Genomic DNA, 22015 nt, shown 5'->3' on the forward strand with positions numbered 1-22015 from the left:
CCTCCACCACCTCCACCTCCACCGCCCCCCCCCCCGCCCCCCCACACCGTCTCTGCCGCTTCCGAAGCCGCCCGAGCCGCGGGAAACGCCACCGTCGCCGCTACCGCTGGCCGCCCCCGCCGCGCCGGCCTGGGATCGGGCTGCCACCGCCACCGCAACCGCCACCAGAGCCGGAGCGGGAGCCCGACCGCGCAGGGCTGGGCTGGGCTGGGCTGGGCTGGGGCGGGGGGCGGGGGGGCACAGGGAGCAGGGGCGGGCGCGCGGGGAAGACGCACGGGCGGGTTCGGCTCTCCCGGGGACCGGCCCGGGACTGCACCCGGACGGGCGCCTCCCCGCTCCGCGCTGCCCTCGGCCTCACCCCGGGCCCGGGCGGATGAGCCGCGCGCCTGGGGGACATGGAAGCGCTGACGCTGTGGCTTCTCCCCTGGATATGCCAGTGCGTGTCGGTGCGGGCCGACTCCATCATCCACATTGGTGAGAGCTGCAGGCGGCTGGGTAAAGGCTGGGCGGGGGCCTCAGCAGCGCAGGAGGTGCGCGGCATCCAAACTTGGCTGTTTTGGGGTCCGAGGGGCTCCAAGGGCTGTGCTCCATCGAAGGGCCGCGCCGCGGTCCCGCGGGCCCCTCGCTGCTCCCCCTGGCTCCAATCCCTGCGCCGGGTGGGGGGGTGGGGGGCTCGGCCTCTGCCGACACTTAGGGCCGCAGCTGCGGGGAACGGGGTGCTGGACAGGTGCCCAGGCCGGCACCCCTGGAGGAGCCATCGGCGGGCTCGGGCCAGCCCTTCGGCGCAGCTCAGATCAGTGGGGAACAGGGGACGGACGCGGCCGGGATCTCGCCAAGTTGCCAGGGCAGAATCAAGAGAGGCCCAACCAGAACCGTGTTGTTGTGGGTGGGTGCTGTCAGCTTGTGCCACTGTGTGTGCGCCTGGCACCGTATTGGTGTGTCTTCGAGAGGGCGTTGGGGTATGTGGGGCTATCTGAGCCTGTGTTGGTGAGTACGAGACTGTCAGTCAGCCTGTTTGAGTGGACCCAGTGTTTGTTTCTCCCGTGTGTGTCAGTGTATCTCTCCGTGTATGCGTGGGTGTGTGTGTATTTGGTTGTGGCGACTGCAGCCCAATCCTGGACAGTCCGAGAGTTTCCTCAGGTTCAAGTCTTGGGCGCCAGCAGACGCTCCGGGTTATGGGAACCGAGGGAAGAAGAGTGTGGGCGGTGGCGGTGGTGGTGGTGGTGGTGGTGAGGGGAGTGTGTGCACTGAGTGGGAAGAGGTAGATGGAGGGAGAGAGCGGGTAGAGAAGATGAGAGTGGAAAGGAGGAGGGGGCGGACGGAGGGGGAATGTGTGGGAATTGGTAGCAGGAGAAGAATCCTAGGAAGTTGGGCTGGGTTGGGGGGATGACGGCTGTTGATTTGGGTGAGCCCCTGTGCATCGCCTTTACGGAAGTTGGGGGAGACCAGGGAGCACAGAGAAACTGGGGATTCGGAGGTGTGAGAGGAGGCCCGAATGGTGGGACAGGCCGGCCGAGGAAGGAGGGCTTGGGGTGGAGAGGGGTGATGAGGGACCTAGGCTTGGGTTTGGTGGGCTGCATCGTTCCCCCTCCCCTTGCCTGGGGCCGGGCATCAGTTTTCCATGGTGGGTGGGATGAGTGTGGGTGTGTGGGCGCTTGGGTTGCGGTCAGCATTGCCGCTCTGGGTGCATCCTGGAACTGGGGGCCTCCCTTGGCCACCAGCTCTGGGAGGATCATTGGGCCCATCTCTGAGGTGGTGGGCACTTTGGAGTTGCCAGGCTGCAGGGCCAGGCTTGGCCAGACAGAAGCTCAGAGTGGACCAAGGTGGTGCTAAGCGAGAAAATGGCCAGCCAGAGGCCACCCTCGAAGAGCTTTTGGTAATTCTAGAAGGCCCTTTTAAGATCAGCTCTTTTTGGGCTTCTCAGCCCTGCTGAGTCAGAAGGCAAGGGGTCTAGGGGACATTCCCCTCCACACAACATTCAAGCAGGAAGAGGAAGCGGGGAGAGATGGGGAGCAAAAGTTGGAGTCCATGGGCAGGGCTGGGCAGTGTTGCCCAGGAGCCAGGTTGGCACTGAAATGCTGGTTATTCAAGGCCCCCGAGTAAAGAAGCCCCTGAGCAACAAAGCCACCCCAGACCTACCTGCTTAGCTCCACACACAGGGGAATGTGCAGGGCAGAAGGAAGTCACCATTCCCTCTTGAGTTTGGGGTAGGGGATCTTCCTGGTTTCTGGGATGTCAGAGCATGTGTGTGCTACCTGAGGTCACTCCAGCTTGGTTCAGTCAGTTGTGTGGGGCATGGCTGGATCATGAGGGGGCTTGGTTTGAGACCCTTGTGAACTGGTGAGAGCATATGCGATGTGCATGTGTAACTCATGTCAACTGTGTGCACAGGTGTGCTGTGTGTGTGTGTGTGTGTGTGTGTGTGTGTGTGGCATCCTGTGTTGGTTGACTTAGAAAAGCCTTTAACAATTCTGAAACGCTAGTCCAGAACTTCTACCACCTGGCAACCAGAAGTTCTGCCAGCCCTATGACCGAGGCAGGAGTGGGGATGGGGTGGGGAGGGAGAGCTTTCCAGGCCGGGTCTTGACCCCTGCTCTCCTCCAGGTGCCATCTTCGAGGAGAACGCGGCCAAGGACGATAGGGTATTCCAGCTGGCCGTATCAGACCTGAGCCTCAATGATGATATCCTGCAGAGCGAGAAGATCACCTACTCCATCAAGGTCATCGAGGCCAACAACCCGTTTCAGGCCGTGCAAGAAGGTGAGTGGTCATGGTGCCCAGGGTTAAATGGGCCGCGGCCTTTGCTGGCTTGCGATGGGCTTGGCCATGCGGAGCCTCCTATGTGCCTGGGCAGCCGCGGTGCCAGCCACAGTGCGCGTTCTCCACGCCTCCCCAAAGCAATGACGCTGGTAGTACTCTGCGCAGCAGCGAGGCTGGGGGAAGGGGAGCTTGCGAGCGCGGGGCGTGTCCTGGGTTCGTGAGCCTGCTTTCCAGCTGGGTTGCCGAGTGTGTGTGCCCTGTGCTGGCCGCGCAGGAGTGAGTAGCTCAGGGCCGCGTTTATTTCTTGAGTGTTTGTGGGTGGACGTGTCTCCGTCCGTGCACCTTCCCTGACCTCGATGGGCCGGTGTATGGTGTCTTCCTCACTGCCAACGGAGGAGCGCTTGGAGGCCGAGCCTGCAGTCTGTTCTCTCCGGAACACAGCCCAGTACGCGCCGCATTTCGCGTCCTTCGTCTGCTCAGTGCTCTGGCTCCTCGTTTCTCGGCTAGCCTTGCACCTCTGCCGGATTTGGAGGAGCCGATTTCTCAGTTTTCGCTGTCACCGCCGCAGGTGGAGGCGGACCCCTGGGCCGAAGGTAGGCGCTGTTTGACCAGGAAAGGAGTGGAGTTGGTCCAGGCCTGGTTCAGGTAAATCCTAGCCTGTGCCTGGGCCGCTCTGGGCCACAGCCTCTGCCTTAGATCAGGCCTGGGGTCAGGGACAACAAGTGCACAGGGCACTAGACAGGATGGGGAGAGCAGTGTTCGGTGTTCCCTCCTCTCATTCCCTTCTTTCTCTTCTACCTGGCACTAGGCTGGCTCTAGAACCTGGGTTCCTCCCCCACACTACTCACTTCCTGGTTAGGGCCTGAGGCTCTTTTTGCCCCTGACATCTGCCCAGACCAGGTCCCTTTCCTTTCCTCTGCTTTCCTTCTCTTATCTGTGGACTAGACTTTGAGGCCAGGAGTGCTGAGGATAAAGGGCAAGGCTGGTTGCACAGAATGTGGGGATTTTTCCTAGGAGAAACTGGCAGGACTGTGGGTGTAAGGAGGAGGTGGGTTGGTGGGGGCTCCAGGCTGGCCCTCCCTCCCCCAGCCTGCTGAGCCGAGTCCTTCTGCTGCCAAGGGCTATAGGTTGGCTGCGGGTTTCTTGGGTACTTGCAAAGACAGGGTGACTCAGTGAAGGCTCTGTTCTGGGTCCAGAAGGTTGGAGCTCATGTTAGGGAGAACTTTGCATTGGAAATAGGTCTTTTGGGAGTCTTCTATTCCTAGGTGTAATAGCGGGAGGAGGCCTAGCTCTGGGGCCTGAAGGTCCAAGTACAAGCATGTTTTAAGGTAGTTATATAAACCCAGAGTTTTGAGTGTGCTTTGGGGGTTGTAGTGAGTGGGGTGAGGTTGCTGTTGCCCATCATGAGAACTGCTGCTTCCTGGCCTTGGCAGTACCCATGGTCAGATGTCCACTGGAGTCCTGGGGGAGGAATCCCTGTCCTTGGTTTGTGGTCCCACCAGCAGTCCCTGCCCCCACATTGCCCACCCCTGGATTTCTTTTGTGAGCCCTCGTGAAAGTGGGCTCCAGCCAGGTGATGATGGGCCTCATTAGGCAGGAGTGACTACCTTGAGTGGGGATCTGGCTGACAGAAGCTTGTCCAGTTATATGCCACAATTTTCAAAGAGCATCCTGCTTCCTTGGTATTGTTCCCACACTCTTGTCTCTGTGGACATTCATTCTTTGTGCTGGGGAGCTGAGGACAGAGTAGGGAAGCACACATTTCCTGCACCCAGGAGCTCACAGTGTGACAGGACCCTGCCTATGTCCCACAGTCCTAGCCAATTTTGCCATCTGGAAATGAAAGTCCTAGTGTTGTAGATAAGCTGAATTTTTTAAAAGATGAGTCCCAAAACTAGGACTTTAATGTAAAATTTGATTTTGAATTACTGTTAACTAATCAAATTATTTACCAACATATTACAAGCCCAGCAAAAATAGCTATGGGGCATTCAACCCTCAAACTCCAATGCAACTTTTTCCTGGAGACACAGGGCCCTACCCAGAGACTTTTTCTGATGGAAACCTTGCTTTTCTAGGTCTTAGTTTCTCTATTTGTGTAACTGAAAAATATCTCAGGCTCCAAGGATTACAGGCTGACCCAGTGTCACATGGTGTGAGAGTGAGTGTGTGTGAACATTTGTCCTAGGCAGTTGGATTCTGATGGCTGCAGTTGTCCAGGTAGAGGGGTACTGACCAGGTATTGCTGAGCTGCCTGCAGCCCAGAAGAGTGTGTGCTGGTTGAAGATGGTATGTGCTTTCAATTTATGAGCTGTGTGGGCAGAAATCCAGAGTGTTATCCCATGCCCTTATATAGAACCTTGGATGTCTATGAGGGATGGGAGGAACCAGCCCCTCCAGGGCCTCAGGGAGTGCAGAGAAGTGCTCAGAGGCTCCTTTTCCCTAGCCTGGGGCTTGGCTGGGCAGGTACTCAACTTGCTTAGAATCTTTCCTTCTCTGCTGTCTGGGGTGCTGTCCATCTGTGGCTTGGCCCTGCCTGATGGATATCTTATCTTTCTTGGGCCTGGATGTTCATTGCAGTAGAACATGGGTGGTAGATACAGTTTGGGTGGGAAAGGAAAGGATTTTTGGGGGTGGAGGAGAGGCCAAAGATGAAGGGGGCAAAGACAGACTGGGGTTTAATCTCCATCATGGATTGGAAAAGCTCCCAGTGATCCCCTGTGGATTGGGGATTGAGCTGATTCTGTCCCTGTTTTGGTCCAAGAGACAGCATTTTAACCGGGGTCCAGCTGCTTGCCACCATGTGCAAGAATAACATGAAGATTTGTGGGGAAGGAAGGCGGTTTTTGTTAACAGGGTATGCAATTTGAGGGGACCTAGAGTGTTCCTGTTCTGAGCCAACCTCATCCACAAAGCACAGGAAACCAGCCACCCCCAGGGCCAGAGTCAGAGTTTAGCCACCTTGCCCCATCTTATCTGTCCTTTTGGAGCTCACAGCAGCTACACAAATGGGTCTCCATCCTCAGGCTCTCTGCCTTTCTGGTGCACATGTGGGTTCCAGTGTCACCATTTGCTGCAGCTCTCTCTGCTGAGGTGTGCTTCCAGATAACTCCAGATTGCCGTTCAGGGGAGGCTACATCCGTGGGGCCCTGGTGCCCAAGGTTGCCTGTGCCTCTGGGGCTGAGGAATGTTCCTAGCTCAAGCCTCTGTGTGCTGCTCTCAGGGTAAGCCCAAGGGCTGGTGCTGTTGAGGACTCTGTGACCTGGCTTCTGACTGTGCAAGGCCTAAGCCCTGAGCACACTCCAACTGAGGATGGGAGGCAAGCAAGAGAATAGGCTTCTGCTTGTGTTCTGTTTTCAAGTACCCTCCCCAAGTCTCACCCAGTGTGGGAGTGTCCAGCTTTTCAACCAATGTGTACCAATGTACACCATGTTTGTCTTTGCCCCTCTTCTGGCCACCATGTTCCACAAGGGGGCAGTGTTCGGAGCCACGCATTAGCCTGTGGTGTCTCAGCCTGGGGTGGGGTTCTGGCCTCTGCTGTGGCTTGCTGACCTCTGCCATACACAGGTGTTTTGACCTTTTCTGCCTGTGCATCCTCAGTATAAGCTCCCCCTGGGTCATGAGCTCGACTGCCAGAGCCATGCACACTGGGTTGTTTACAGTTCCTCCAACAGCCTCCTCCTGCTGCTGCTGTTTTAATCTGTGGCCTTGGCATTTCTCCCTGCCCTTCTTCCCTGCAATGGGGGAGTGCAGCCTCTGTGCTGGGTCAGGGTTCCCCTGGATTGGAATCTCCCCCACTCCCCAGCGATCTGGTCAGACCCTCCTGTTATAGCACCATAAAGGAACTGTTTTCAAACCCTGTCTGCCTCACTTGCAGTGTGACCCTGGGGGAGTCTGGGCCCTGCCCTGAGCTTCTGTTGCTGTATGTTAAAAGGAAACAATCATAGTACCTTCCTTATGGGATTATTGTGAGGATTAAATGAGTGAGATGTGTGTGCATTGTCTGTGGAAGGCCTGTGTTAGGTGTTCAGTAAACACTGAGTCTCTCTCCTTACTTTGATCCAGCTGTGAATTCATCTCAGCTTCTCCTGAGGCTGTTGATGTTTTCAGCTGCATTGTTTCTTAAGCTAATGAATTTCTTGAGAGCAGACCCTCACTGACCATTCTACAATATATTCAACTTTTTATTTAGCTCCCTCACCCCCGGTTACAAAAGAAATGCATTGCTACAATGAGCATGTGTTAATTTAAAAATGTAAAAAGAGAAAGGGCAATGCATGTTCATTCTGTAAAATGTGGAATGTACAGGAAAGAGACAGGACAATTTATATTTGGGAGAAATTAGATTTATAACCTTGCAGTTCACCCAAAACTTCCTTACTTCTAGTCTTGCTTGATTCTCAGCAGGGGACTCTGTCAGACTCATAATTAAAATGATTAAAACTGTAAATAACTTCTTTCAGACTGAAAAAATGTTTTGTTTTATAATAAAATAAGTTCTCTTAAAGTAAAAAAAGAGACAGGACAAAATCATTCTGAATTCTACCTTTGTTATTTCCTTCTATTTTTTTTCCCCACTATATTTTATAAATGCTGAGAGCTCTTGTTTAGTTGTATGTCTTCCTTTTTTCGTTTAACATATCATTGACTTTTTCTGAAATCACTGTGAACTATTTGTAAACATTACTTTTAGCAGCTGCATATATTTTTCAATATTCAAACCAACTTATTATTTTTTAATACTTTTGATTTTTATCATTGTTCACGTAGTTTTCTGCCATTTCCCCCCACCTCTCTCCACCACCCCAGTCTTACCTCATTCTCTCCCCTGTTTCCACCCCCTTTGTTATTGTCCATGTGCCCTTATTGTTGTTCTTATAAACCCTTCATCCTTTTTGCCCTTTATTCCTCCCCCTCCCTTCTGGTTACTGTCAGCTTGTTCCCAATTTCAACGTCTTCCATTATATTTTGCCTGCTTGTTTGTTTAAAACAACTTATTGTTGTAAAAGTGGAATCATTTATGCTGAGATATGCTTAAGTATTACTGAAGAAAATAAGAAACTACTTTGAGTTTTGCTCCTGTGATTTATACCTACAATTTCTTCAGGCCAATTTTTGTATATAAGCTCCTTACAAACTACCTTTTAAGCTAGTTGGCCAGTCTTTATGTGTTTATGTTAAAAAATGGATGACATTTGATGAAGATTTAAAGTTAGCAAATAATAACAAATTATATTTACATCTTGAAAATGTTGTATCTTAGATTTAGTTGGCAAAGTTCATATTAACAAAGTGTCAACATTTGTCTTCTAGATACTAGAAGAGATGCTAATTTGTTAAATAAAAAAATTTATATTGTTTTAAAGTGTCTGTTCGAGGAGATTATATAAATGCATAAATGAATAAAAGAACTTATTGAATACAAGTCTTCTCTGTTCACAGTATTATTTTGTACTATAAGTAAAAAACTCGAGTTATGAGTTATCCTGTAAAGATATCGGTCATAGAGTGGAAGGACAACAGTTTAAGGAAAAGAATGAATAAAGGAATAGATGTGAGGCAATATTCCTTTTAAGCCCAAGTGTTTTAGGAAGACAAGGTAAAAATCCACCAAAGTATAGCTTAGTGTTCACAGAATAAAACAATGAAACAGTGAAATAATATGAAGATAAACTCAGTGAGCTTGTTGATGGCCCTCGATGGTCTTGGTTGTTTTGTGTTGGTTACTCCTGGGTTGTCACCCTGCCCTCACACACCGTGTTGGTACAGAGGCATTCTGCTAGATGGTATTTCTCCCTGAGCCTTGATGCCTCTGGTATTTTCCTTGGCTTCCCTTCAGAATTATAGGTCCTGTGGCAGCGATGTCCTTGCACCCCTGCAGTGGAGTCACCGTTCTCTCTGGCTCTCTGGGAGTGGCTTTATTGGTTCCTGCCTGGGAAATACTGTCAGGGTCTCCCTGAATGTGATGTTAGTGCCAGTAAAGATGCCTGTAGGCCCACTGCCATCATTCCCATTCACTCAGCTGTACTAGTTTTCTCTTAGCATTGAAGCAGATTTTGCCACAAAGTTTTTACTTGGTTAAAAACATACCGTGTTTTTCAGACTATGAGATGCGCCCCCAATTTGGGAGGAAAATGGGGGTGCATCTTATAGTCTGAATGTAGCTTACCTGGCTCACTCTGGTCAGGGGTGGGGGTGGGCAGTGGTGGAGTGGGGTCTCAGGTTATTAAATATTTTACCACATTTTTTGCTTCAGAAAATTTTTTTCCCTATTTTCCTCCTCTAAAACCTAGGTGTGTCTTGTGGTCTGGTGCATCTTACAGTCTGAAAAATTTGGTAAATTTACCATCTTATAGTTCTGCAGGTCAGAAGGACATGGATCTCACTGGACTAAAGTCAAGGTATCAGCTGTGCTGATTCTATCTGGAGGCTCTTGGAGAGGCTCCATTTCCTCATCTTTTCAGCTTCCAGAGGCTGCCTGCCTTCCTCAGCTCCTGGTCCCCTTTCTCCATCTTCACACCAACAATGGTGGGTGTGGTTCTTCTCATGGCCTGTCACTCTGATTTTGCTTCTGTCGTCACAGCTCCCTGTGTACCTCTGATTCTTCTGCCTCCCTCTTCCTAGAACCCTTGTGATTCCATTGAGTCTACTTGGATAATCCAGGGTTAAAGTTAACTGATTAGCAACCTTAATTCCATCTGTAGCCTTAATGGTCCTTTGCCATGTAGCCTAACATATTCACAGTTCCAGGGGTTAGGACCTGGGGAACTTTGTGGGCTGTTACTTGCTTCCATGTTAGCACACATGTTGGTGCCCACTGTAGGCAGTGCATGTTGTCCACCCTTTCCCTTTCTTCTGCATGGTTGACTGCACACTTGCTTACCGGGTGGCATTCTCTTGTCTTAGCCAGACCATTAGAGTTACTGGGGACTTACAGACATATTTTCATGTTTGCCAAGCTTGCTCTGGAGAATGGCGCACTGCAAGCCTGTGGGCCTCTGTAGACTTATTTGTGCTCTCCAGCAACACTGATATCCTTCCCTGAGCCTGGAAGCTGCTTGTGCCTAAAGAAGTTCCTAAAGAATATGCTTTTGTAAATTTGTGTCACTACTCAGGCCAATGACCTCCTTTTTTAGCCAGGATAGGTTTTCCTTCAGACCCTTCCCACTTGCCTCTCCTCTGCCTCACCACCTACCTAGAGCCTGAGGGGGCCTTGCAGAGGTCAGTCTTGCTTGGGTGCCACAGAAGCTGCTCTCTTGGCCCCGCAAGGGCTGCTGCCAGAGATGCTTTAAGTCTGAAGATGGCTGTGCCCATGGCTGTAGGTATGGATGGCCCCTCACTAGGGCTGGGCTAGGGCTGGGGAACCATCTAGTTCTCTCTCTGATTCCTCACAAGCCTGTGGCTGTGTAAAGGAATGACTGCCATCTTTTCCCTGCCAAACCCCCAAGCTTCAGAGCTGTCTTTCCTTCTAGGGTCCCTCCTTTGTGTGTATACACACGCACATGTGCATATATACATGCATGCATGCACATGCACACACACACTCTGAATTTTTATAGACTATACTCCTGTCTCATCTATGTCCACATATTTTGGGTTCTAGAGGCTCCCTTTTAGTATTTTTATTGCCATGTGCTTGCTCCCAGATTGGGAAGCTGGGTTTAACTGGCAGTGAATAGGTGGACACCTCACGCCACTTCTGCAGGTTTCTCTTGGAGGGTAGCTGAGTTTGACTGTTAGCACTCAGAGCCACATCTTCTAAGGGCAGATAGAGATTGTCTTTCCAAATTCTTGTCAATGCCAGGTCAAAATCCTCTAGCCTGTCCCCTCTAGCCATCATCTCACTTCTTTACTTGGCCTTCTCACTACCCAGAAAATGGTTTCCTAAAAACCTGGAACATTCAGTCTGCACTTGTTGTTCCTAAACCATTTCTAACCCAGTCTGATCCCTGGATGTGAATCTTTTTAGACTTGGCTACTTAGTGCAGTGACTATTTGTCCCTACCCTTTGGTTTTGTTCTGTGGTTCACTTTATGTCAATCAGGATAGACTAAGTCATGCTGTGGTAACAAATAATTCCCAAATCTCAGTGGCTTAACATAAAAATTTATCTCTTGCCCATGCTACAATGGCCATCACTGATCAGCTTAGAGCTTGGTTCATCTTGGTCACGGTCACTCAGCTTGAATACTTCCAGTGCCTGTGCCAGAAGAAAAGAGCTCTGGGGGTACTCAGTCTGGATGTGATACATCCATGTCACTTCTGTTTAAAACTTACTGGGTGAAACAATCCCAGCCAGTCTTAAGGAGTCCAGAAAGCACAGTCTTACAATGTGCCTGGAAAGGGAAGAACTAGAAATATTTGGTGAATGATACAAATATCTGTGGCCCTATTCATGCAAAACAACCTCCCATTTCCTTGGTGACTTATTAAAACAATAACAACAACAGTTTTAGGTAATGGATCCTTATTGAGTCAAATCCATGGCTCCCATCAGTTCCCCTTTGCCCGTTCATTTACTTTTCCTTCTGCCCCCAAAAGATCTGGGCAGCTTTTTGGTATGGTGGGAAGTCAGAAAGCCTGGGTCCTCAGCCCCAGCCGAGCTCTCACCTATACTTTTATCAGTGTCTACCAATCTTGTCCTCTGTAAACTAGGGCCTGGACAGTCCCTGTTCTCAGAAGACTTGGGTCAAATGCTTCCTAAGTAATGAGGTGGAGATTGGCATCCAGGCCTTGCCATTGCTGGGGCCAGCACCAGTGAGCTCCCCCAGCTAGACTTCAGCAAGTTGGCCTTTCCTGTGGCAGCAGCAGGGCTCCCTGTGGCCCTGCTCCTCTTACAGACCTCCCCTGCTTTCTCCTTCATCCCCTCCCCATACCCTTCTCACCCCTGCGTGCCTGCACAGCAGCTCCTCTCTCTTTGATTACAGCATTGGGCAGGGCAGAGACTCATCTCTCTGCCAGGAGCTGGTCTGTTACAGCCCCTTGGGGGGTGTGGCCTCTCTGACAGGCAGGAGCCTAGCAAGGCATATCCCATCAGCTGGATTCTCAAAGACCTTCCTCCTAGCGTGTATAAATAGCCAGTTTTCTGGCCAATGGCCATGGATTGGGAAGAGAAAGACCCAGAGTTCTCCCTTCCAGCCCTGAAGCATCGGCAGGGTAGCTGCGAGGTGATTAGATGGCCTCCTTCTCTATGTTTCTAGGCTTAAGCTGTGGGGGCGGGGGCAGGCACTCAGTGGGGGAAGCCACAGGCTGCCATCTGGGGGCCCAGGATGGTCCTCAGTCTGGGGTGCATCTCCTCTTCCTGCCAGATCTGGGACATGTGGCCCTGGCTGGCCCAATCTACCCAGTTTGCTTCCCTCACATCAGTCCTTCATCAGATCCAGACAGAGGCAGCCAGATGTCACAGCTGCATCTCTGCTCCTGTCCTTTTCTAGTGCTTAGCCTGGGTCGTCCACGCCTCCACATGAGAACAGATGTGGCACTCAGGATATGGGGGCAGGAGGAGGCTTGTTGCCCTCCCTTACAGACTGGGGTTCCTGTTCCTGCTCTGCTCTCTTACTCTGTGCAAGTTTCTGTGACTGGAGGATGGGAGTCACAACACAGGACAGCCTTGAGGGTCAGTTGAGAAAATGAACTAAAACGCCTAGCTAAGGACCAGGCAAAAAGGTAGGGATGGTTGTCACATTACCAGCCTGAGTGGTCCCAAGGGGCTTTTGGCCTCCTGCCCTTCTTCACCTGGGCTAGGCAGGATCCTCCAGCTGCTGCACCATTTAGGGGAGCTGGGAGTTGTGCTGCAGCCTTTTGCAGTGTCCTGAGGGAGCAGGGGAGGAGGTCGGTACTGACAACATGGTTCCTATGGAGGCTGCCTAGAGCCATCTATGTGGACGGGGCTCAGGGAACCTGCAGACTGCCCCTGAACAGTATTGCAATCTTGCTGTTCTGAGTGCACAGAGTGGCTGGAATCTGCCCCATATGGACTAGTCCCCCAGAAACCTGCCATAGGGCACACATAACTTGCTCTATTTGGTGGAAAGGTGTCAGGCAGGTCTGGGTTCAAATTTCAGCTCTGGGACTGATTAGCTGAGAGGTCACTCGCCCTGTCCTCCAAACCTCAGTTTCACCATCTGTGAAGTAGTGATGATTCTAGAGAGGTGATGCATGCACGGCAGGAAGAAGGTTGTCAGCCAGCAGAAGTCCCATGGGATGCCCAGTAGAAGTGTGCTCAGCCTCATGCTGGGATTAAGGGTTTGGGTAGTGGCATGTAAGGGTGTTGGTAGGCATTTGTTCTCCCTGAGTCCTGGGCCCCTGCCAAGGGTATATGATGCCCCTTGGTGATACAACTCTCAGGTAAGGGCAGAGACATGGACTCCACTGGCTAAACTCCATCCCCTCTCCATCCCACCCCTAGAAGTAGCCATTTCTGTGCTGGCTCTGGCATGGCCTGAGCCTCTGCACATTCAGCCTCAGCCTGGCCAGGCCAGTGGGCTCTGCACCGCCTCCCTGTTTAGCTTCTCCTGCTCTGTGCAGAGGTGGAGCCTAGAGGTCTTGCTATGGCTTTTCTCCTGAACTGGGGCTGGGGGCTTTCTTCTCAGCACCCAGAGGCTGGAGAAGAGAGGAACCACATTTGGGGGCTCTGGGCTGGGCTCCCTGTGCTTGTCTCAGCAGTGGTAATTATGTGGGCTGGCACTAGGCACTGCAGTGGTCTTGACTTGGCTCGGACCTAGGGTCCCCTCTGCCTTTCCTGTCATGGCTGCAGACATCAAATACTGTTCCTCAGCCTTAGGACTTTCAGGACTCTGCTCAGAGCTCTAAGTAGCCCACACAATCTGGTGGGGTACCTCCAAGTCCTATAGACTCCTATTTTGGGCTCAGATCTCTGACAATGCATCTCTCCCTGTCAGTGAGCCCCAAGCTGGAGTCTCTGCTTAGGGCTGGCTTAGGGCTTTTCCTGTGTACCTGATAAAGACTTTGGGGGGCTGAGGTGTGACACTACACACCCACAGCACTGAGCTGGGGCTATACAGGGTGTCTATAGCCAGTGTTCCTCCAGGGACAGTAGGCAGGGTGGCCATGACCCTGGGGGAGCATGTTGTGGTGGGCAGTGCTGAGGAGGGAGGACTGTCAAGGAGGTTGGGTCAGGACCTTGGCAGTCTATGGAATCTGGGCAGAGATCCTTGGCCCTATGTGTGCATGAGTGCATGAGTCTGTGTCTATGTGATCTTGAGTATTTGTGCATGTGTGAGTGTATATGCACATATGTGCATGTGTGCTTGAGCATGTGTGCATGAGTGTGTGCACTTGAGTATGCTTGAGTGTGTATGTGCATGTGGTGCAGATACTCATGCTGTCCGAGCACGTTCAGCAGAACTATCTAGGAGTTCTAACTGCTGCTTGGAGCCCCTCTAGGCCCTTCCCTCTTTGTCCTCCTCTTGGACTTCCTTCAGGTCTTGGTTCAGATGTGGCATGCCAAGGGAGCCCCCAGTGCCCAGAGGAGGCTGGCCTTGTCATGTGTTTCCCCTTGCCCTGTTGATTGGGCTGCAGGAAGAAAGGGACTCAATCTCTTTTGTGGCATGTTGTATCCTCAGCTCTAAGACAGAGCAGTTCATGAGGCATTCAAAAAATATCACTTCCCCCCTGACTTCTGGGGAAATCCTTGGACCCAGATGTGTGGTTCTGACTTGGGGTCCCTCTGAGATCACCCCAAAGAAATGGTTGTTGTGGTGGTAGCTGCTCAACTTGGCCAAGGTCAGGAGGAGGCTGTGGGCAGTGGTTGGGGCCCTTCCTCATTGTCGGTGTCCTCTTTGGCACTTTGGCATTATGTCAGTGGGGTGAGGGTTGGAGCCAGTCTGCCTGCCCACACCAGGGAGTGACTCTCTTGTGGTCCCAGCCATGCAGGTAAGCAGAATCAAAGGGTCCTGGTGTCCAAAACTAGAGGTGATATGGTTGTGCATCCTCCCAGATTCATGTGTTGGAGCCCCAGCTCTCAGTGTGATGGTATTTGGAAGTGGGGACTTTGGGAGGTGACTAGGTTTAGATGAGGTCTTGAGGGTGGGAGCTTCATGATAGGATTACTTATAAGAATAGACCAGAGAGCTGCTCTCTCTCTCTCTCTCTCTCTCTCTCTCTCTCTCTCTACTGTGTGAGAAGGTGGCGGTCTGTGGGCCAGGAAGAGAGAGATCTTATGAGGAACTGGATCAGCCAACACCTTGATCTTGGATTTCCCAGTATCCAGTCTTTGAGAAATAAATGTCTGTTGTTGAAACCCCAAATCTATGGTATTTTGTTATGGCAGTCTGAGCTAAGACTGGAGGGGAAGGGCTGTGGGTGCCCCCTGGCCTGGCACCAGGCTCTCTGTGGGCAAACTCACTGAGGGAATTGGGTCAGCCCTGCCCCTCCCAGAACCTTGGGGCTCACACATGTCAAATTAGATCCAGGTACCTCTGAGGATCAAAGATTCTCATCTCTAACCTAACTTTATATTCAGCCAGGCTGTGTCTACCCACATGTTTGAAGACAGCCACTGTGCCCCTCAAAGGCTTTCTCAAGGCTGCACATCCTGGAGCCCGATGATGTTTCACCTGATTCTCTTTTGGATCCATCCATTTGTCACCGCCCCGTTAACACTCCTGGTGTGCCTCAATGAGGGACTTAACTTGCTGACCACAGCTTTCCTGCCTATAAAATGGAGATAGTGGCACCTCCCTTAACAGGTTGTCTTCAGGACCAAGTGAGGTAGTGACTGTAGAGAACTCAGCCAGTGCCTAGCACCACGGAGGTGCTCAGTAAACAGGAGCCACAGTTACTATCTTCATGACATCATCTGGCCAGTGCAGAGGGAGGGGGGCTGTCACTGCTTCTTCTGGACTCTCTGCTGATGTTAATGAAGTCTGAGTGAACACTGGCTGTCAGCACCGCCTCCCCCTGTGGCTCTGGGGGAGACTTTGGTCCTTAAGCCTGGACTCTGTGTCCAAGAAAGGGTGACACCTCAGATGACCCAACCTGGAGCCTATGCTATTTGACTCCAGTGTGCACCTTCACCCTGACTGCTTTCAAGTCCTGTTTGTTCAGGGCTTTGTGACTCTCACTCATGCCTTCTGGGGGCTGGCTCTCCCTACCGGTCAGAGCCATCTTGCAGGAGGCCTGTGCTGTCTTCACTGATTTCATAAATGCTCCAAATGCTGGGCTTAGCCCCTCCCACTACCCAGCTCCCTAGTCTGCTGTGGAGCTGATATTGGGTCTGACCAGCACCCATGGGACACAGGGTTGCATCAGATGGAAACACTGATATCTCACTAGCCGCTGCACCATTGCACCTGACTCAGTCATGTACTGTTTCTGTCTGTGCACATTGTCTTATGCACAGCCTTCACGAATCAGCATGCTGCAGTCCTCTGGGAGCCTGAGCCTTTTCAGTTCATCCTCCCTTCATTGTAGAAGCCTCAGGCACAGTCACCAGGGTGGCGCTGGGAGCCAGCACAGGAATCTCACCAAGGGAAAGAATAGGGTGGGCTCGGTAACATTTGTTCTACTACAGGCTCCTGGTGATGGCCTGTTAAAAAGCTGAGGTATCTGGTGATACCTGGTGTCTGTTGACACCTTGTGCCCAGGGCTGGATGTGCAGCATCACAGGATGACCCTGGGCACCACTGGGAATTATACAGGGAACAAAACTAAGTAGGAGTTGTTTAGGAAACATGAAGCATTGGTAGCCAAGCCAGGATTCTCCTTGTTACTTATCCGTGACCCTCCTTTTATCCTTGGCCCTTGCCCAGTTCTTTCTAGTTTCACTGCCATCTCTTCAGCTTCAGCCTGGATCTCTGCAGTCACTTGCTCACTGTTCCCTGCCTCTGCGTTTCCCTTTAGGCCCTTGTTCACAGAGCAGCCAGAGTTACCTGTAAAATCAATCCAATCATCTCCCTCTCCTGCAGAAACCCTTAAATGGTTCCTGCTATATTAAAAATAAAATCCAGACCCCTTGCCAGAGACTGCAAACCCCTAAGTACCCTAACAAGGGCTGACCTTACCTGCTCTTGACCTCTCTGTTTTAGCCACATTGGCTTTCTTCATGTCTCCAATAGGCGAAGCATGCTGCTGCCCAAGGGCCTTTGCACGTGCTGTTACTGCCATCTGGAAGGCTCCTCACTTGACATGCTCCTTTCCAGCCTTCAGCTGTGCCCCAGATATCACCTTCTTGGAGAAACTCCTCTTGGCTCCAAGTAGGGCCCCCCTTATTCTGTAGCAAAGCCTTCTTTTCCTCCTTTGTGTGCCTTCCCATCTGTAGTTCTTATTTTATTTCTGAGGAACAACAGGTCTGTGAGGGTAAGGAAGTATCTGTCTTATTTGCTTCCAAATTCCCAGAGTCAAGCCTGGTTTGGGCTGGTCATGGGTGCTCAGTAAATGTCTCTGGATGGGGGACATAATGGACAGACATATTGGACCTCCACTCTTGAGACCCCTGCAAGCTCACTGTGATCCTGCTTTCCTGTTCAGGACCACTTGGGGCCCTGTGACATGGGCCTGGAGGCTTGTTGTACTTACGGCAGTCCTCTCCTGCCCACTAAAGCCCACTTGTGCTGGCTTTTCTCTCCTGGCCAGTTCTGGATTTGAAGATCTTTTCTTGGAGCTGATGGCATTGCTCCTCCCTGGCATGTCTCTGGGGCGGTGAAAGGCCTAGCATGAAGGGCACAGCTGGAATGGAGGGATCTCCCACACTCACTGGCTGGTGTGGGACATAGTTTTTGTGGCTTCATTTTGGAAAAGTGTTTCCCTGCCTGAGCTGCCCTGTTAGGGGCTCAGGACCAGTGGCCTGTCCACACCCACTATAGGCCTGAGGTGTGCCTGTCAGGGTGGGAGTAGAGTTTGGTGGGGAGGGGAGCTACACAGGGGAAGCAGAAGCTCCTCTGGGCCTAGGTGCTAGCTGTTGGGGACTCTGTGGCTGGTGGCTGCTTGGGTATTGGGTTGAGCCATGACCTGGGCTTCTAGTCTTGTCTGCTACCTGGTGTCCTCTGGTGGTCTTGGGAGCCTTGGTCTCCACATGAGTGATATGGGGATGACTAGGGCAGGAGAAGAGGTTGGCGGGGAGGAGCAGCTGCAGGTCTGGAACCAGGGATCCTAGCTACTCTGAGCTTGGTGGGGTGGGGCACTGTCTAACACTCCTACCAGTGCCTCTTTGGCAGGTGCTCCAGGGGCTGGTAAACAGTGGCTATGTGCCAGGATGTAGCTGGCACCCCTGCCACATTGGCATCTGATGGAGCAGGAACTAGAACTCTCCTGGTGAGCAGGGGCTGCAGGGGCTTTGAAGCTCTGTTGTTAATGATGAAAACTACATCAGGAGAAGACCCTGAGCATGGCTCGGGAGTCCTACTGTCAGACTGCTTAGCTCCTGTCAAGAACATGAACTTCGCTAAAGGGAGGAGAGCAGGTCTTTGATGAGTATTAGCACCCATTGATCAGTACTGGTAAGTGCTCTGCCCTGGCCATGCTGCTGGGACACCTGTACATTTGCACAAACATGTAGTGTGCATGGCAGTTCAGGCACCTGCACAGAGCAGGTGGGTCCCTGTCAGCCTTGCACCTCAGAGCCTACCAGGGCATCTTCCTGACACCCATGTCTGGCCGAGCTCCTGGGCTCCTGGCCTGCAGGATGATGTCTGTGTCCAGCATTTGAGCCCTCATGGTCTGGCCCTGGCCAGGTGTCAAGCCTCATCCCTGCTGCAAGTGGCTGCCCTCCCTGTGCCAGCAGAGAGGGCCTTGCTCTTCTCTGTGTTCACCCACTTGCTCCTGTACCTCAGTCTCCCCATCACCTCGAGGTCTGGTCTCAGTTTGGTATGCTCTGCAGGAGGCCTTCCCTGGCTGCTTTGCTCCCTTAGCTGGGTCTGGGGCCTCCTTTTTTCTGCCACCCTGTCCTACATGTGTCCCATTGTGTCCTAGTTGGTGCGTATGAGGCCTGTGAACTCGAGTACCTTGAGCTCTGCCTCTCAGCACTCTGAGGCACACAGGAGTGAGTGTCCCAGTGAGCTCACAGACGTACATCTACAGATGGGCTGAGACCTAGGGGCTGGTGGGGCCAGGGGTCATCTCCACAAAGAGCCCCTCCCTGGGGGAGCCTGTCAGGTGGCCTGTTGGGCATGTGTTATGAGGAACCTGCCAGGTGGCTGAACCATTCCACCCTGGGGTGTGTGCCCCCACTTTATATGTAGATACAGCCCATGCCCTTGGCCTCAGATTCAGCCTCTTCCCCGTGGGTGGGTCCTTCCTATCCCCACATACATATTGTGGGCAGGGGTCTGTGCTCCCTTCTTCCAGATGGCCCATTTGTGGCCACTCCTGAGAGCTCTGGTCAAGGATCCAAGGGAGTGGAGGAGTCCTGGGGCTGGCAACCTCTTGCCCCCTGACCAGCTCTGCTCACCCTTCTCTCTGGTGGAGGTACTGCCCCAGGCCAGCCACAGGAGGCTGAGCTGTCAGGGCAGTACTAGGAGTGCAGGGATTGGGGGTCGGGGAGTGGGGAGGGAGAGGACCGGGTTCTGCCATATTGTCAAAGGCTCCTGCAGTCTCCTGTGCAGTGTCTGCCTCGCTCTGAATCTGAAGACTAATTGAATAGAAATTCTCCACACTGTGAGACAGAGTTGGGACCCTCCCTAATCTCATTAAGAAGTCCCCTGACAGTCTCATTAGGTGGCTGGCTGCCCAGAGAAGGCATATCTCTGCCAGGGGGTGGTTAGGCCTTGGAGGCTGTTGCTGGGATCAGGTCCCTGTCCAGCCACCCCTTCCAAACACAGGCCCAGGCAGAAGTGAGGCTGTAGTAGGTTCACCAGTCCCTAGTCCTTACTTAATTGGTTACAGTTTGCTCGACTTAATTGCTTTAAAATTATTAACTGCAGTTGGAGCAAACAGGTGACAGGGGTTGAAGAAGAAATTTGAGCCTCTTTATGGGGCATGAGGTGGGCCAGGACTAAGAGGATGGTTTCAGATCAAGACCATTCTCTGGGGGAACCCTGGTAGGCTGTGTTTAGCAGTGAGGGCCTGGCCCTTCTGGCTCTCCACCCTGCTTGCTGTGGCAACAGATCTGGGTGTGTCAGGGACAGACCAGTCGGCTAAGAATATGATCTATGCTACAACAGAACAAAGCCATCTCAGGGCTGTGGGGACACAATGTGGTGCCTAAGCTAGCATGAACTTGGGAGCAACCAGAGGAGGCTTCCTGGAAGAAGAGACTTTTGAGCTGAGTTTTAACTGGGGAATAGGGGGTTGGTTAGGTGAAGAAAGGGAAGCTGGATCTCTGGGTGGTGGAACAGCTTGAGCGACAGGCTCAGAAACATGGCCTGGCAGGATCTGTGAGCTCTCCAGGGTTCTGGGCATAGGAGGAGGGTGCTGACATTCTGGTGAGATTTGCAGGGGTGTTAGAGCTCCCTCTCTGTGGTCCCAGTAGTAGTGGCTCAGTTTCTGGGCATTGCGCCATTGCTTGGGTGCAGGCTGCAGACCATAGAGGGGACATCAGGGCCCAGAGCCATACACCTAGGTCTAGGCTTTGAGCTATGAGGGGAGAGACCCATAGGGATGTGGAGATCCCAAGGGGGTAGTCAGCTCTACCCACTCCCTGCCCCTCCAGACCCACAATAGATGAGCTGATGGGGTATGTAGAGCTGTTGATTTTCTTCATCAGAGCTCTGGGCATGCTCCTTCAGTTCAGACTCAAATGCATACTTTTGCTCCACAATGAGAAGTTCCTGGCTGGATTATGAACTGTCATTTAGTCTATCCCCCTGTCCTAGGCCCTTTGGTTTTCCCTTCCCAGACACTGGACTCTGGAGTTCAGTAGAGAGAGACAAAAGGAGAACCAGCCATCACTAACTTTGAGACCAGGGTCTCCAGAAAGGACCCCCCTCTCATGTTGGCTGATGTGGGGGCCACCTCTTTTCTGACATGGGAGCCTCAGCCACCAGATGCTGTGTGCACCCAGCAGAGCTCTGAAGTGGAGACAGGTTATATTCTCTGTAAGGCATATTTCTCTGAAAGGAGTATCTTGTCTTATCTGATCAGGCAGTGGAGTGATGGTATGTGTGTGTTCTAATTCATAATTTTATAGTAATTTAAAAAAAACTCAAGATATTGGTTTTGTTTCCATTAGTGAGATGGTGGCAGGCAGTAAAGCCTGCTGTCTTTTTAGAATCAAATTTGAATTGTTTTAATTATACAGCCCATATTCTCCCAGTAACATACCATCTCTGTGAGTTAATGGGCTTTGAAATCTCCCTTTGTTGCATACTCTGTAGATACAGATTTTTTTGTTAAATGATTTATTTTATATATATAAAATTCAGAAAATTAGCTTTGAGGTAGCTTCAGATGAGTATTGGGAGTTTCTGTTATGTTAGAAGAAGGCAAATAAATGTCTCTAGAAAACCCAGCCCTGATTCCTGGTTGGAATTCTTAGTATCTCCCCATCTCAAGAGCAGTGTTTTAAGAATACAAATGATATACAGAACTATTAGCATTGCTTTGACAGCAGCAGAGAGAACATTTGCTGTATAAGTTTCTCTGTTGATCCTTCAGTGACAGATATGAGAAAGGATATCTTCCTTCTTTCCTTCCTTTGTTCCTTCCTTCATTCATCAGTCCATCCATCCATCCATTCATTTCCTGAGCACCTACTGTGGTTTGGCCCTCAACTTGGGGATGCACAGCAAGGAAAGCCATGATCTTTATTCTGGGAGAGCTGATGCTTTCCAGGGAAACAAACATTTATTTGTACTTGGGAATACTTATTCCTAAGTGAGACCTTTTCAATGGATGGTGTTTCCACACCTTGAACTGCTGGGCAGGCTCACCCTCTGCTGAGGAGGGTATTTGGCAAGGAAGCTGTGCAGGCTCCCTGGGGCTTATTGGAGGTGCAGTGGTCCAGAACAAATCTCCTGTTCTCCAGACCCACAGCTCCCCTCAACGGGGGGCCTGACCTTGTCTCAAGACCCCCTTGAGATCTACAAGGGCCTACCCTTCATCAGTAGACCTCTAAACTGGGTGAGGCTTCCCTGGTCAGGCCATTGGAGTTGCCAGAAAAGATTCCTGGGTCCTGGTGGCCATTGGCTGGTGATTCAGATGGTGTGTGTATATTGCGGGCAGGTGGGACTCAGCCTCCTTGGTTTCCCTGGCCTGGGCCTGAGGCACCACTGGGATCAGAACTTGGTTGACCAGGAAGTGTTGTGTGACTTTTGTGATTCACAGCCTTCTCTGTTCCTGATGCTGGCTGTGGCAGCAT

The 22015-nt window shown here is 51.7% G+C and overlaps 1 protein-coding gene across 1 annotated transcript in view; it reads left to right on the forward strand.

Annotated features, from left to right (window-relative positions):
• Positions 1-270: 270 nt before the first annotated feature.
• GRID1 (glutamate ionotropic receptor delta type subunit 1) overlaps positions 271-22015 on the forward strand; it is a 727533-nt gene continuing 705788 nt past the window's right edge. Inside the window, exons 1-2 of the mRNA XM_045842113.1 lie at positions 271-474; positions 2605-2760. Coding sequence (XP_045698069.1) covers positions 396-474; positions 2605-2760 — 235 coding nt within the window. The 5' untranslated portion in view covers positions 271-395. The remainder of the gene's footprint in view (positions 475-2604; positions 2761-22015) is intronic.

Source organism: Phyllostomus hastatus, unplaced genomic scaffold (genome assembly GCF_019186645.2).
Source record: "Phyllostomus hastatus isolate PE091 unplaced genomic scaffold, TTU_PhHast_1.1 phas_contig_38, whole genome shotgun sequence".
In the NCBI taxonomy this organism is placed as follows: domain Eukaryota; kingdom Metazoa; phylum Chordata; class Mammalia; order Chiroptera; family Phyllostomidae; genus Phyllostomus; species Phyllostomus hastatus.